Source organism: Gopherus evgoodei, chromosome 5, assembly GCF_007399415.2.
Source record: "Gopherus evgoodei ecotype Sinaloan lineage chromosome 5, rGopEvg1_v1.p, whole genome shotgun sequence".
Taxonomy (NCBI): domain Eukaryota; kingdom Metazoa; phylum Chordata; order Testudines; family Testudinidae; genus Gopherus; species Gopherus evgoodei.
The window spans coordinates 113178842-113193916 of NC_044326.1; the positions used below are offsets into that span (position 1 = coordinate 113178842).

The window sequence follows — 15075 nt, forward strand, 5'->3', positions numbered from 1 at the left end:
AGTTTTTCTTTACTTCAGGGAAATTGAGTCTGTACTCACCAGGGAATTGGTGGGAGGAAGAAATCAGGGGAGATCTGTGTGCGTTGAATTGGCTAGCCTGATTTTGCATTCCCTCTGGGTGAAGAGGAAAGTACTTTTTGTTCCAGGACTGGGAACAGAGAGGGGGAGTCACTCTGTTTGGATTCACAGAGCTTGTGTCTGTGTATCTCTCCAGGAGCACCTGGAGGGGGGAAGGGAAAAAGGATTATTTCCCTTTGTTGTGAGACTCAAGGGATTTGGGTCTTGGGGTCCCCAGGGAAGGTTTTTCAGGGGGACCAGAGTGCCCCAAAACACTCTAATTTTTTGGGTGGTGGCAGCAAGTACCAGGTCCAAGCTGGTAGCTAAGCTTGGAGGTTTTCATGCTAACCCCCATATTTTGGACGCTAAGGTCCAAATCTGGGACTACGGTTATGACAATGTGTGACTAGAGTTCCATATCAAGTTAACAGAACACATTCTTCAGTATTTCAGCAACATCACAGGCTAAACATAGTGACACAAGGCAATTGTTTTTGTACTACAACTTAAACATGGTGTTCTATCCTGTAATCATCAGCCTTTTCCTGTATTTTTCTACCCCACACTGTGCATTCACAGTGACAGATTAGGACACTCCAAAATAAATATTAATATGAGTCAATACTGTTAAACAGTCTGTTTAGTTGTTTCACATTTGTATTTATGGTATAGAAGTCAGTGCCGTGCACATTCATATGCTATGTTTGTTGCAGTTTATTTGAGCAATTTTTAAAATGTATCTCTTTGCAGCTTTACCTTAAGAGGTACATAGCTCTACTAACTCCTTTTATGTAAAGTTATAACATGCTGTACAGCATTAATAATTGCTTTGAATAAAAGCATCAGCTAAATTATTTAGTGGTGGTGGTGGTGGTGATGATTAATAAAATAAATAAATAATAATAAAAGCAACATTTTGCTCAGTTAGAATGTTGGATGGTTCTGTTCCACGTTTAATATGTTTAAAGTCTAAAGAAGTTACTTACGGTAAATGAGATGTTTCTCAATTGTATTAAAAAAAAAAAAAAGATGGTTTCTAAAACAAGTTGATTTCATCCACACTTTGCAATTCCCATTGTAAAAATCAACCACTTAAGAATTGAATCATCTGGGATGTATGTGATTCTTCTAAAAGGAGTGCACTGTATGAGAACAGAACCAACATTAATTTGAACTCTAAGAGTTCACCCAGAGGTTTCCTTGGCCTTTGTTTCAATTTCAATATTAAACCTCCTGTCAACTATTTCTTAATACCACTATATTACTGTCTAACTAAAAATAAATGAAATTATATATTCTTTAATCAAAATTAACCCCTGGAATTCCACACATAGTTGTCCTTTATTTTGCTGAAAGAGGTGGTCACTGCCTCGAGTGCGGCCTAATATCATTCTTTCCCAACAGAAGACTCAGTGACACCACTGCAATTTAAACTTGTATTTTATACATTTTATATACCTGCAGATTACTGGTTATCGTTCATAGGATGGGCACTGTATCTCCTGCATGGTATTGCTGACCCAGAGGAGGTGAAACTATGATCAATAAGAAATTTGAGGGAGACCAAGAACCCTAATGACAAATAGCTTCTTCTTAGAACCATCACTGAGAAACTGGCTAATGAGCAGCAAATGAGGTTCTAGGCACCAAAGCTTGTGTAAATTATAAAACTAACTAACTACACCTCTACCTCGATACAATGCTGTCCTTGGGAGCCAAAAAAATCTTACTGCATTATAGGTGAAACCGCGTTATATCGAACTTGCTTTGATCCACCAGAGTGCGCATTCCCCCCACACACCCGAGCACTCCTTTACCGTGTTATATCCGAATTTTTGTTATATCGGGTCGCATTATATCGAGGTAGAGGTGTATCATCAAAACTAGAGAAAAAACAGAAAAGCAACGAAGACAAGACTATTTTGCCAAAAGACAAAAAAAAGCCAGAAGATATAGGTCCAAATTCTGCTCTGTTACAACTCTACCGATCAGGAGCCAATCCAGTAAATTTAATGAAGTCACTCTAATTTTACAGTTATATGATAAAACCAAATTTAGATTATAGAGATGCAAAGCCATTTTTTAAACCTTCTCAAGGATGTTGCTAGAGACAGAAGCTTTTCCTCGTTTGCTGAATAAACAACCATAAATGCATGTCTTTCAGACACTGAAGCTATATTTCTATAAAACATTATTTCAGGTTATGCAAAATCAGAGCTCATTTCAAGTGTGTGACAGCACTTTATCAATGATGAATACAGGAAGAGAGGAATTGTTCCTACTTATAGCCAATACAAAGAAAGCAATCTGTTGGCATGTATACTGACTTACACATTTGTGTTTAAAGGAGACTCAGAGGCAGGTATCTTGCTGAGCTTTTGACACTCAAGTGGATTGGAGAGTATGAGGCTTTGAGTTCTGAAGGCTCTTGTGGGTCAGACTCTGCCCATGTCTTGGTTTCCTTAGTTCTCAGTTATTGTAATATCTGGAACCTCACAGCTACTATAAGTTTGTTTTTTTGTTTTGTTTTGTTGGGGGGGGGGAAGGGGTGTTTTTTTAAATAAAGGCTAATACCTTTTTTGTTTGTCAAGGCTTTTGGCATACTGCTGAGATTGTGCTTGGATCTTATTTGATTGATTTTGTCTTAATAGCTGTTCTTTGTTGTGAAATGTATAAAACACTACAGGGGACAGTGTTTCAAACAATGTGTTTTTTAAGACTGACAGAATCTAGGATGTCACATCCTGGAAAGTGTGCCAGCTAGGAGAATTTCCTCAGAACAGATTATGGGACCATGTGTAACTAAGCAAATGAAGGGAATGGAAAAGAATTAGCCCTAAACAATAAACAAAAGAAAAATAGCTAGCAACAATATTGCTGGTAAAATTAAGCACCCTTCAGGTATGTCTACACTACAATTAAAAACCCGCAGCTAGCCCATGGTACCTGACTCAGGCTCGGGCTCAGGGACTATTTAATTGTGGTGTACACGTTCGGATTCTGGCTGGAGCCTGGGCTCTAGGACCCAGATCTCGGATGGAAGCCTGAGCTGGAACATCTAAACCACAGTTAAATAGCCCCTTAGCCTGAGCCCTACAAGCCTGAGTCAGCTGGCACAGGCCAACCACAGGTGTCTAATTGCAGTGTAGACATACTCTTAGAGAACAATTCATTATTTCTAGCTGTTCACATCACACACAGGCCAGTTCCCCTCCTGGTTTAACAATGAGAACATTAGTCTCTCAGCCATAGACAAAGAAGTTTGAGCATTATGCTTTTTACTGATTGTTAAACCTGTATTACAGCAGAATGGATATTGGTAAAGGGAGAGCATATTATACGCTAGTTTGTCATTCAGGTTTCTTAATTTTAATACGTGGGGCAGCGGTGAGAAGGTTCTCTCTTTACAGGGTGCTTGAGGTTTTTCAGCCACCAAACCAACTATAACCAAAAGAAACTCAAATTCCTACATTTCATCTGTGTTCTAAGTCCTTTCTTTCCCTCCTCTCTTCTGATTTCCAGTAAGGTTTCTTCAAAACCCCCTTTGATTTCTCACTTCTCTCCCGTACTTCCTTATTCTCTAGTCTCCCTCACACCTTTTCTCCCAGGAGCCCCTGGAGATGTATTTTGTATCTTCTTCCCCCTCTACATGCACACAGTCCCATTTCAGAGTCAGAGTCAATTTCTCATCAACTCTCCTTCCCGAATCCCACTGATGCTATTTCTTCAGCTGTATCACCAAAGAGCATATGAACCAAACCCAGCAAGAACTAATATCTTCTGCTATTTCACTACTACCTTCCATCTTTTTGTATATCTCCACGATTCAACTCTTAGTCTGAAACTCCCCACTGAAACTCATCTTCTCCTTCTACTATTTGTGGCTCTCCATGCCCCCTAGTGGAGGACGGTACCTGTACAGTAACTCCTTGCTTAACACTGTAGTTATGTTCCTGAAAAATGAGACTTTAAGCAAAGTGATATTAAGTGAATCCAATTTCCCCATAAGAATTCATGTAAATGGAGGGGTTAGGTTCCAGGGAATTTGTTATCGCTGTACAAAAGGGGCCTGTGTGTGTGTGTGTGTGTGTGTGTGTGTGTGTGTGTGTGTGTACACACAGTATAAGTTTTAAGCAAACAATTTAATACTAAACACTGCAATGATGATTGTGAAGCTTGGCTGAGGTGGTGGAGTCAAGAGAATTATGTATGCATTTAGCACAGATTTCAGGAAGACATCAAAGTTGCTTGTTTCCATTCAAAAATCTGATCATCTGAAATTCAAGAAATACTAACATTTTGCATAAGGATTGCTCCATAGCTATTTTAAACAAAATCAAAAATTTTAATCCTTCTTCCCTCTGTTGCTTTTCCTCTGCTAGTCTTAATGGATTGCTAAAGAAAATCCACATGCTTATTATAGGTAAAATACCACTCCTAATAGATTCTTAAAGCATACATAAAATTCACTTGAGACTAAGGCTATGTCTACACTACAAATTACTTCGATATAGCTTACATCACTCATGGGTATGGAAAATCCACACCCCTGAGTGACGTACATTATACTGACCTAAGCACCGGTGTAGACAGCGCTATGTGAATGGGAGAAGCTCCTCTGCCAACATAGCTACCGCCTCTCTTGGAGGCAGGAGTTAAGCCGATGGGAGAGTTCTGTCCCATCAGCTTAGAGGGTCTTCACCAGAAGCACTACTGCTGCGCCACTGTAAATGATGTAGTGTAGATGGTCTCCGGCACAGTAACACTATTCAGGGAATGGTGTGGGAGATGTTCTTGCCATTTCTCCCCTGAAGGACAAAGAGGGTGAATCCCTTATGGATTCACCCTCTTCATCCTTCAGGGGAGAAATGGCAAGAACATCTCCCACGCCCTTCCCTGAATAGTTATTCATTCTTGCTCTTCTTAGTAAGTGCTAAAGTATGCCCTAAGGTAGGGGCAGGGTAAACCTGTTTAATTGGGACAAATGCCAAATCCTATTCAGCATAGCAGACCCAGTGCACTAAGCAAAGAACTGGAGGCTCGTTACATGGGCTCACATGCTGCTAGTCTCTTGAATTATGAAGTTTTAGAACAAAGACGGCTTTTCCTATTAGGAAGTGCAAGAGAGCCTGTGATCCAGTTATTACTAGCATCCTATATATGCAGGGCCAGCGCTTCCATTAGGCAACCCTAGGCGGTCGCCTAGGGTGCCAGGATTCAGGGGGCGGCATTTTGTGCGCTCCCCACGGGGCGCACAGGAGCTTCCGGTTTGGCTCCCGTCACACCGCCGAAGAAGGACCTTCTGCCAACGTGCTGCAGAAAACAGCGGCAGGCAATTGAGCACCTCAATGACTGCCACTGTGGCCTGCGGCGTTTCAGCAGAGGGTCCTTCTTCAGCGACGCGAGGGGCATGGAACCAGAAGCCCCCCGAATTCTGCCTAGGGCACCAGAAACTCTGGTGCCGCTCCTGTATATATGGCAAGTAACACTTTCCTGTATGAGAATATTCAGAACATGATGGCCTATGGTTAGGGTGCCACCCTGACACTCTGGGGACCTAGGTTTAATTCCTTGCTCTGCCACAGTCACTTGGGGATCTGACACAGAGACTCTGTAAAATACAGATAATAGTACTGCCCCTACCTTACAGAGGTGCTGCAAGGATAAAGACAGTAAACACGGTGAGGTTCTCAGACGCTATAATGACAGGGGCTATGTGACATACTGAGGTAAAATTCAGACCAGTGAGGGGCTGTGTCACCCTTGCTCTGTGACTGTGGGTGCCTTAGAATGGCTTCCTGAAGTACCTCCCACCTTGGTCAATCAAACACAGCAAGTCACTGTGTGTGTGTGTGTGTGTGTGTGTGTGTGTGTGTGTGTGTGTGTGTGTGTGTGTGTGTGTGTGTGTGTGTGTGTGTGTGTGTGTGTGTGTGTGTGTGTGTGTGTGTGTCTTACACTCTGGCTCTCACCATCCTTGGTTATACTGCAGGGTAACCACATCAAATCCTCAGTCCCAGATTCCCCTTCCCCGAAATGTATGTCTCTTGGACTGTTCAAATGTATTAAGTCAATTATTCTTTTAAGGGAATAATGTACCAGCTTATTATCTTAAATAGTTACCAAGACACTCAACTTAAGTATATTAACTACAAAGACAGAGATTTTGAGTACAAGTAATGAGGCATAAAAGTCAGAAATGGTTACATGAAACATCAAGATAAAACGCTTACTGGTGCCTAACAAAGTATATTAGATTCAAGCAAAAATTTCTCAAACGCTTCCAGCAAGATTAGTTACTAAACTCTTCAGGTCAGGACCCACACCCCCTCCCAACCTCTCCAGAGTCCAATGGCTGTTTTCCTCTGTCTTCTCAGGTGCCATGCCAGAGGCAGATGGGGGGCGGGGGGATCCCTTGGGGTGTTTGCCCCTGGTCCTCTTTTACAAGCTTTTCCAATTGGAAACTAGGAGACTGCCCAGTCTCAGGAGGAAAAAATCTCCATGCTGTTTCTGTGCGAAGATGCAAATCTTTGTCCTTGCTCTTCTTTTTTGTAAATAATGGCCACTTGGTAGGTAATGGCTCATTAGCTTTGTTGACACTTGCCCTTTGTCTTTGAGAAACTGGTTTAACCACTCCCCAGACTTAACTGGGAGATACTCTTCAGCCATGATTTCAGTTTATGTTCATAACTATATATACTGTTGCTATATGCACCTTACCATGATATTACTGATGAACAAGTTGTGAGGCATCAGAGCGCCTCACTTTTTGTCTCTCTCAGCTTGGACAATGAAAATGGATTAAGTTTCATTTTTGTTAACAGTGTATTTCCATTTTCATGTTTTTACTGCTACGATGTTTCTTTTTAAGACTCTGCAGGGTGTTTTTAAAGACAAATCTTTACAGTTGTTTTTTTTATTGTGGAAAAAGTTTTTATTGCTCTTTAGTTTTATAAAAATTTATTTTTAAAATAAAATTCAAATTTGGAGATAAATTTAAATCAATATCAGAAGACACCACCATATCTCCTTACCCGTTCTTGAAGAAGTTCCACTACTTGTTGAATGCAATCATTCACATCACAGGAATCAGTTTTCAGCACCAGTTCTGGCGCCTCAGGCTTTTCATACTCGGAGTCAATGCCAGTAAAACCTGCATGACAGAAAACGGAACTGAAAATTCCTCCATACTTCAGACTAGTTCTTGTATTATTCGACTGTGGCTGCCCGGTTGTAGGCACACACATAGTATGGCAGAGTACGTAGTTTTAATGTCTTTGATGCTATTTTGTACGGTGACTGACTTTTTTTTTTTTTAAATGAGGCCCTTTATTATCACTGCCTGATCTTTCTAAATGCAACCTTCTACAATAAATAACAGAATATAGCATGGATGAGGAAGAAGGAAGCAAAAGCACAATGTGCAACAATCCTGAGTTACTAGTTAGACAACCTTTTGGCTGTCCTTACTGTAATTGCTTTGATATGGAATGCATTGTTAAATAATCTTTTTACATATTTTGCTTATCTGCACGCAAGATTGGTTAACAAGTTTTTGATTCAACAGGCAGAACTCTAAAGGCAAAACATCACAGTGGTTTTTCTGGCACGCTGGTATGGTACACTATTAGTAGAGCTGAAGTAGTTAAGTGAGCTAATAAAGCCTGCTATACATGCCTATTACACTCCTAAAGACTGTATTTACATCCCAAATCAGACACCATATAATTTTCTCTGCCATCTCTACTTAACATGCTACCCTGAAACAGAGGCACTTCTAATCAATCATGCCTCTCATCCAGGGAGACAATCCCATAATAACCCCCACGGAAATCCAGATATGCATTAAGCAGCCTTTGATTCCATAGCTTCATCTTCTCTAGAGAAAAAGATGGTGGATTCTCTGTAACTTGAAGTCTTTAAATAAAGATTTCAGTAACTCAGCACGAGGTTATGGGCCTATTGCAGGTTTTGTGGCCTGCAACGTGCAAGTCAGACTAGACGATCTTGATGGTCCCTTCTGCCCGTAAAGACTATGAGACCGAGTAGCTGAAGCAGATACTATACAACACTGTTTTGCTTCCAAATAAAGGCAGAATGACCATTGCTAACCACTACAAGTTGCAGGACTACTATCCAGCAAAAAGGCCCTTCTACGAGGTTATCCTTAAACAAAATTGCTGACTGATTCCAATCTATTAGGATACTATTTCCAGCTTTTCAATTTTTTTCTAGTGGGGCTTATTTGTGGTATTAAAATGCAACAGGGCATCAGCACACAATCATAGCTGCGTCAGCACCACAAAAATAAATTTGTAAAAGCGTTCTTCATGATGCAGTTTTACAGAAGGAAGGATTGTGAATGTACTTCTTTTCCACTACTTTTTTGGCAGGCCATTAAGAGCATTACAGTAGTGTCTGCACGTGGAAACTAGATCAGGGCCACACGGTGGTTGGCACTGTACAAACAGAGTGGAGAAACTGTTCTTGCTCCAAGAAGCCTATAATGTAAACAGAGAACACAGGTAAAGGGTGGGAGGGGAAACAGTCGCAGAGAGACAAAACAACTTGCTCAAGGTTTCACAGCAGGCTTACAGCAGAGCAGGGAATAGAAATCAGATTTTTTGAGTCCAAGCCCAATGTCTATTGTGATAAACTCAGGACAGATAGCTGCAAGGGAGGGGTAGGAATCAGTAACAGAAGGTTAAAAGGCCCTCCTCCTTATCAACTGAGAGGAAACCACAGGTCAATCAGGTTCAGCTGGGAAAGGTTACCAAGGTGGTAAATTAGAATCAGCTGGGGGGGGAGCTACTTGAGGTTAATCGGGACCAGCTGATTCCAACTTGGGGCTGCCTGAGACCTTTTTAAACCCTTCCCTGTAGAAGGAAGGGGGGGAGAGTAGAGAGAGAAGAAGCCCTGCTGCCAGGAGTGCAGGAGTAGAAAAACAGTGAGACCCTCCAGGAGGAGAGGCCGTACTTTCTCCCACAAGGGGGGTAAGAATTCACTAACCAGGACTAGTGGAGATACAGGGAGCAAATTTCCCTTGTGTCCCAAGGGGGACCGCATTACCTGAGCCTGTCTCACCAGGGCTGAAAGCAGCAGAGACTGGGGAGACTGAGGAGGTGCCTTGCCACATGATCCATTGGACCATAATGCATCTTAACGAAATGTGCCATTTATTTATTTGTCCATAGAGCCAATCATTACAACATCATCAAAGTTTAGCACGGAAAAGATGTGACTTTACTTAGATTCACCTTTAATTTCTCCAGCCCGAGCTTTTTTGTAGAGTCCTTTGACATCTCTCTTTTCACAGACATGCAGTGGAGCATCCACAAATACTTCAAAAAAAGGCAAATTTGCACTTTCATGAATCTGCCTGGCATTGCTCCGATCCTGAACGGGGATGGTGGAAGGGGGAAAAGAAACAACAGATTTTAAATAGAATTTTGAATCAGAAAAAATAAATTAATGAAGAATATTTGAAGGACATTAGCTTATTTAAGATTGTGATCACAAAATAGGGGGAAGGGGGAAATAGATATGTTCCTTTCATAAAGTACAAACTACATATGATTAGTTGGCCTGCTGCTTTCTGCATAGTAAAATTGACACCAAATTCAGTGGTAGTTTATACAGAACTGGATTTATATACCCAAGTCATACGTATAATGGGATATTCTATTTTCTATTCTCCCCCCGCCCCCCAAAATATTAGGAGTTACCTCCCATTGAGAGTAATACATCTATCCCATCTCACTGAAGCCATGAAGGGATGTCGCTTACTGTCCATAAATCCTCCAACTCTTCTCAATCCCCCACCCCCTTTTTTTTGGCTTTCCACTGAACACCAACTTTCCTTCTACACGCATCAATCTGACTAGGCTTGTGCCACCCCAAATACCACATACACATTTTACAAACATGGTCCTGCTCAGAGCATATTATTAGTCACAAAAGTCCCAATCATTAGCCATCATTAACAAAGCAATTCATTAAAATATTAAATCTAAATTTCTTGATCCCTAAACAAATACATAATAGTGCATATCCAACAAGTGTATTTTTCTCATCTCTAGAACTTCTGGCCTGCTACAGTATCCTGAACTCTCCACCACAATACCCTGAGAAATACTGAGGTAATTCTCATGTTGAAACTGTCACACTATAGACCTCATGCATAAACACTATTTCGAGATGCTCCCTGGTGTCCATTCACCAGCTCGCTCTCCTTCATTCCCTGAGTAGTAATCTCCAAAGACACAATGACAAATTCTTAACAGTATAAAATGTACACACGCATTTAGGCTATATTTCCAAAAAAAACCATCTAAATACACATGCAAAACTGCATACAACAACAAACTGAACAAGTTGAACACAGCTACCCATTTCGCAAGCTCCACTGCATATTTTTCTTGCACAACTTAGGCACAATTTAGAAAAGTAAAAACCAAGCATATTCTCCACCTTCTTGGTATTTAAAAAGCAAGGAAATCCAGATGACTCTAAGCTGGACAAGTGAAAAAAACCCTGAAATTGGCGTTTGTCATTTCTCCTTTTCCCTCTTCTCCTAATACCAAATTGGTATCTCTCAGCTGTGACAAAATTACACTGAAAGCCAGCTACCATTTTAAATTTAGTAGAAGGATGGACTGCACTAATACTGAAAAAAGTTCAACTTGTCTAGGAAATTCACGAGATGTCACCTACAGTTGTATCTCTAAGGCAACTCAAATGAAATTCAAGCTTACATACTAAAATTTTAAATTATATTTATCAACTGGAGAGAGGCTAAATGGAGGATGCCAAGAGCTCAAAAATTTTCCATGAGTGACACTGACTTATATTTTGCATGTGTTTTCTCCATCAGACTGGTGATATGAACATATTCGTGGCACAGCAAAATTGCTGCATCCTGTAGCACTATAAATATGTATCAAGGCAGTATGCTTACCTGCGTATAAGGAGAGATAAAACTAGTGATGCACACCAGACCAGCATCTGCAAACAACTTAGCAACCTCAGCAATACGTCGGACATTTTCTTCCCTGTCTTCCGGACTGAAGCCCAGATTCTTATTAAGGCCTTGGCGAATATTGTCACCATCCAATGTGTAGCATGGAATATCATGGCACACTAAATACTCCTCCAATGCCATGCTAACTGTAGTCTTTCCAGCCCCAGATAGCCCTAAACAAATCAAAAACAAAAAAATGTTAGACCAATTCACTGTTCAACGTACACCACTTTAAGAAATGAGAGAAAAATTATGTTAAACTCCATCAGTGTCCTCTATTTATATTCAGTCACTCTCTCATACTCCCCTCAAATATTTTTAAGCAGATGTAGGAAAACTGAGCCACAGAGGCCATATGAATAGGAGCTCCACAGTCTACAATAAGAAGCTGTTTACTGCACTGCTACTTTCTTGTTCCAGACTTCGGCTACCGGGTGGTAGGAGTCAGCGGACAGAACCCAAGACTGACAGTGGGCTGAGCGGCCTGGGCTTCCGACCGCTGGCCTCGCTCAGCCCACTGCAGGGCGTGGATAGATGGAACCCTGGGCCGACAGCTGCCGCTGGCCCACTCAGCCTGCTGCCAGTCTGGGGTTCCATCCGCCGGCCTCTGGAATAATTAAAATGTATTACTGACACGCTAAACCTTAAATTACAGTGAATAAACTAAGACTCGGCACACCACTTCTGAAAGGTTGCCGACCCCTGATCTATTGGATCCAACAAGAATTAGGTTTCCATTGTGCTGTCCAAAAAAGTAAAACAGAGGGAGCGCATCATCTGCAGAACCCTCTGACATCCTCTAGACCAGTTTTAAAATCACGTATTGTTTTGTGCACAGAGATAGCCTTAAACTTTTTTGCATCTCTTATAGACTCTTAGTAAGATTTTGAAAAGCAATGATGCACCATAGGAGCAAGTCCCATGGAGAGTCTTGTGATCCTAAGTCACTTGCCACTTTTGAAAATCCCATCCTTTTGTAGTGCAGCTTCCAGGTTTTTCTGAAACAGCCCTTCCAACTCTCTGCCTGGAGCCTAGACTGGCAATAAGGAGCCAATTTCATCCTGTGAATCCTGACAGAAATCAGTTCTTTTACTTCTAGTTTTCCTCTAAGTCTGCTTACCTAGGTTCTTAGAATTTGCCATATTTATATTTGGAACAAGCAGTGAGATCTGAATCAATCCTGGTGGCGTATTTCTAGTCCTAAATCAGCAGAGAGATCAGTCCATCATCTTGAGACACATGACTTCCCCTAATAGTCTTCTAGCATTCTGTTCCCATAGATCTTAATCCTCCTACTCTGTCCTTTATCTCACCTCTTCCTCAACAACAAAACTGAGGGACAAAGATTTCATTATTGAGGCAGCTTCCTGGAAAGGTGGTCATCATAGGCAGCTAAGAATAAGTCCTTACTGCAACTGTCTGGAAAAGCTGTTTATGTCTAGAAAAGCTGTTACTGGGAGTCAGAGAAATGGTCTGCAAACTATAACAATTTAAAACGAATTCTTGCCTGGTTTAGTGAGTGTGTGTTACGATGAAGTTGTACTACAACTATAACAAGTTATAGTAAAAAAGTTATTTGACAAGTTTTTGACTTGCATATTGTATTTAAAAATAAAAAACTTTCCCCTCTCATTTCCAATTTTTGTCAGAGGGACTGGCAATTAAAAACTTATCCTGGATCATTTATATGACTAAAGCAGCATAACAATGTGACTTTCACACTTGCAAGATAATATCAAAAACATTAGATTAATCCAGGTCATGTCTATGAAATACTTGGTGCTCTCAGCAGACATAACATGCAATTCACCCAGCAGACAAAAAAGAAGTCTGAAGATTACCACTAAGGCTGATCAAGACTGGTGCATAGTGGTGCAGAGATGTGGAGAGCAAGGGCATCAACTTCTTATTACCCAAAGAGTGAACATGATATAACAGGCTGAATTCCAAATGTGCTGCTTGACTGGGCTCCCTGGTTGATGTTTTTTCTACCTTTGTCATTATCAAACCTTTCACACAAGCTTTATTTATGCTAGGGAAATTTCCCATAACTACAGTTTGTTCCCCATAAAACTATAACACCACATCTTGTGTCCACATCCAAGAGTGATGCAAACCGTTTGCAAGTAGGGTAAATTACTGTTTCATTTACTTTTTTCAATTTAAGCCTTTAAGAACTCCACATCAGAGTTCATTTAAAGCTCAAGGTAACATTGATACATAGATATATTTAAATAAATTAAACAAATAAAATAACCAACCACCACAGGAGTTGGGAAATGCAGTCATTCAAAGAAGCAGCACCTCTCCTGCCTCCCACAATTTCTTTTATCCCTGGTCATCTGACCAATACAGCTTAAAACCATTACAGCATTTTCCCACTAAACAGAAATTCCACTGGGTCAGCATTCAGCCAGGGCCCATTCAAACAGATGGGCTTTGCATTGCACCTGGAATACCTACAGAGTCAGGCTGTCTTGGCCCTGAGAGACGTGGGGGTGAGAACATACCAAAGAAAAAGGGCCCTGACAGACAATGCTTTGCCAGTAGCCTCCTTCCACTCCGGGCACATCTACACTTGCAAAGCACCAGCGCCAGCAGTTACAGCGCTGCTCAGAGAGCGCCAAAGGAAAAACACTGTTTTGTGTTCACACTGACAGCTGCCTGCGCAATAGCGTGCTCACACTTGCAGCGCTATTTGGAGCGGTGCACTCTGGGCAGCTATCCCACAGAGCACCTCTTTCTCTTTTGCCGCTAAGACTTAGGGGGAAGGCAGAAGGGGTTGCGGGACATCCTGGGTTCTGTCCCAATGCCTCGTGATGCATTGCTTCGCATCCCAACAATCCCTGTGCTTCCGTCCGCATTTGGCGCCATCTTTCAATGGTTTGTGTACTGCACGCCCTGCCTTGCCTCTTTCGGGCTGCAGGAATGGATCCCGAGCTGTTGACTAGTATGCTGCTCGCACTGACCAACACGTCATGAGTGGGGGTGGAGTTATTCCTTAAACTACACAGGCAAGAGGAGTGTGACATTGATCTCACCACGCATACTAGCTATGACACAAGATTACTGGTGGCATTTGTGGAGGTGCTGATCACAGTGGAACACCACTTTTGGGCTCAGGAAACAAGAACAGAGTGATGGGATCACATCAGGATGCATGTCTGAGATGATGAGCAGTGGCTGCAGAACTTTCGCATGAGGAAAGACACATTCATGGGACTGTGTTATGAGCTTGCCCCAGCCCTGCAGCGCAAGTACATGAGAACGAGAAATGCCCTGTCGATGGAGAAGTGCGTGGCAATTGCACTGTGGAAGCTGGCTACTCCAGACTGTTACCAATCGGTCGCGAACCAATTTGGAGTGGGAAAGTCAACTGTAGGGAGTCGTGTTGATAGAAGTGTGCAGGGCCATTAACCGCATCCTGCTCCGAAAGACCGTGACTCTGGGCAATGTGCAGGATATTGTGATGACTTTACACAAATGGCTTCCCTAAATGCAGAGGGGTGATCGATGGCATGCACATTCCAATTCTGGCACCAGACCACCTAGCCACTGAATATATTAATCGCAAGGGGTATCTCTCAATGGTTTTCAAAATGCGTGTGGATCACTGTGGGCATTTCGCAGACATTAACACAGACTGGTCTGGAAAGGTGCATGACACACGCATCTTTCGGAACACTGGCCTGTTCAAGAAGCTGCAAGCAAGGGCTTTCTTCCCTGACCAGAAGATCACTGTAGGGGAAGTCAAAATGTCCATTGTGACCCTGGGAGACACCCTCCTACCCCTTAATGCCATGGCTCATGAAGCTGTACACAGGACAACTTGACAGCAGCAAGGAGAAGTTCAACAACAAGCTTAGCAAGTGCAGAATGACTGTGGAGTGTGCATTTGGCTGTTTAAAAGCCCGCTGGCAATGCCTGTATGGGAAGCTGGACATGGCCGATAACAATATTCCTATGCTTATAGCTGCGGTGCTGTATGCTCCATAATATTT

At 41.9% G+C, this 15075-nt stretch overlaps 1 protein-coding gene across 2 annotated transcripts in view; it reads right to left on the bottom strand.

Annotated features, from left to right (window-relative positions):
• The window catches only part of PAPSS1 (3'-phosphoadenosine 5'-phosphosulfate synthase 1), an 84864-nt gene that overhangs the window by 56862 nt on the left and 12927 nt on the right, over positions 1 to 15075 (bottom strand). For both annotated transcript variants that reach the window (XM_030564532.1, XM_030564533.1), the window contains exons 3-5: positions 11012 to 11247; positions 9312 to 9450; positions 7089 to 7207 (exon numbers count right to left, since the gene is read on the bottom strand). In XM_030564532.1, coding sequence (XP_030420392.1) covers positions 7089 to 7207; positions 9312 to 9450; positions 11012 to 11247 — 494 coding nt within the window. The remainder of the gene's footprint in view (positions 1 to 7088; positions 7208 to 9311; positions 9451 to 11011; positions 11248 to 15075) is intronic.